Source organism: Propithecus coquereli, unplaced genomic scaffold (assembly GCF_000956105.1).
Source record: "Propithecus coquereli isolate 6110/MARCELLA unplaced genomic scaffold, Pcoq_1.0 Scaffold129, whole genome shotgun sequence".
Lineage (NCBI taxonomy): Eukaryota > Metazoa > Chordata > Mammalia > Primates > Indriidae > Propithecus > Propithecus coquereli.
Genome location: NW_012137080.1, coordinates 1118363 through 1120309, shown reverse-complemented (window position 1 = coordinate 1120309; position 1947 = coordinate 1118363). Strand labels below are relative to the sequence as shown.

General features: G+C 43.3%; 1 protein-coding gene across 1 annotated transcript in view; it reads left to right on the top strand.

The window, feature by feature from the left end:
* The window catches only part of CENPF (centromere protein F, 350/400kDa), a 62546-nt gene that overhangs the window by 44402 nt on the left and 16197 nt on the right, over nucleotides 1-1947 (top strand). The window contains exon 13 of the mRNA XM_012638319.1: nucleotides 1406-1582. Coding sequence (XP_012493773.1) covers nucleotides 1406-1582 — 177 coding nt within the window. The remainder of the gene's footprint in view (nucleotides 1-1405; nucleotides 1583-1947) is intronic.

Genomic DNA, 1947 nt, shown 5'->3' with positions numbered 1-1947 from the left:
TAGATTGTTGAACCCCTAACCTATCCTGAGGTTCCTGTAGTCATACAGCTCACAGTCTTGACACACAAAAAATCATGAAATAGGGAATGGATAACATAACAAACTGGTAAGTGCTATAAAGGAAACAAATTAGATTCTTTGCTGCAGAATAATTGAGAAGTGAAGGTGATGCTGTGGGGATAGGGAATAAACTACTTTAGGTAGGGTGGTCAGAGGATGTCACCTGCAGGATGAGGGGTCAGCCATGCAAAGACTGGGCAGAGGAAGGAGCCTTCTAGGTCTAGAGAGCAGTGTGGTGACAGCTCTGGGATGAGAAAGATCTTGGTATTTTTTGGAAATTGAAAGGAAGCCATTGTGGTTGGAGCCAGAGGGATAATGACATGAGAAAAGATTGGGTGGGTAGGAAGGCTACGGAAGGTTTAGGGCAGGAATATTAATTAGGCTAGTCCCACATTTAGGGAGTATCTAGAGATTATGAGAACAGTAGAAAGCACAGGTGGAGAAGAGAAGGTGGCTCCGGGCCTAGCCCAGAGGGACTCCAGCACACAAAGTGAGATGCAGGAAGAAGAGCGAGCAAAGAAAACTGGGAAGTCTCGATGAGGCAAACCAAGGGAACGTCATGGTCTAGAAGTCCAGAGGAAGGAGTGTCTTGAAGGAAGCGGGGGTCAGCAGCACCGGACACTACTTGGAGGTTGGTGAGATGAGCTCGGGAGAGCATGCCTTGAATTTGCAGCGTGGAGGTTGATGGTGCCACGAGAAGCTATTCGGAAGGAGCTGGGACAGAACCAAGTGCAGCGGGCTGAAGAGTGATGAGGAAATGGGTGCCACATATGTAGAAACGCATGCAGAAACAGCTGCTGGGGTCAGGCATGGAAGAGACAGACGCCTCCAGGGCTGGGGTTTTGCCTGTCCTTCACAGCAAAGGGAGGAGCGAAAGAGTTGAGGGCATTTGGCAGGTAATTCTTATAGTGATAGAACACGGGTCTCAGCTGGTCAAGGAAGACAAAATTAGTTCCGGGGGGGCTTGGTTTTGAGGTTGTTGTTGTTTTTTTTGGGAGGGCGAGGAATTGTTACAATGGAAGACCTTAAATAAACTAAGTTGGAAGCATAGTTTATTTAAACTCTGGTATGGTCCCAGAGTGGTTTAGTTGAAATGGAGTTTTTAGAAAGAGTCTAGTCTCTGTGGATGGGACCTTGGGGGCATTTGGGCTGGAGCACAGGAAAGCATCACTGGAGGTGAAATTACAATTTAAAGTGAATACGTGCTAAGGATTTTAGAGCACTATAGATTTTTACCCATAAACAATTTTTTCTTTCCCATAGTACTCATTATTTCCTAAAGATATGTATCTAGGTTCTTAACAATGGGGAGGCAAAAATATGATTTTACTACTTTTCTGTTTAGGGTCAATTGAAGGAGCTCATGTTAGAAAATGGTGACTTGAAGAAGAGTTTGGACTGTATGCACAAAGACCAGGTAGAAAAGGAAAGGAAAGTGAAAGAAGAAGTAGCTGAATACCAGCTACAGCTTCAGGAAGCTGAAAAGAAACATCAGGCTTTGATTTTGGACATAAACAAACAGGTAAAATGTGGGGTTTGGTTACTGGGGGAGCTGGAGAGTGTATATTGACCATGGTAATACGTCATTTTTTTGCAAGAAGGTCAATACTCTGTATTATTATTATACTATATGATCTTACAAGGAGTCTCATATTAACTTCACTATCTTTTTCCCAGTTACCTGTCTTATTTTCTCACTTGATTTTTTGAATTATATTCCATTTCGGATTAGAATAATAGGAGAGTTGCAAAGACTCTTTAAAATGGTCCTTGGCCACCCGAAGAATGTACGTATTTGAAACTTGGACTTAGGGGGGGAGTGGGGGCAAGGGCAACATACGTAACCTAAACATCTGTACCCCCATAATATGCTGAAATAAAATAAAT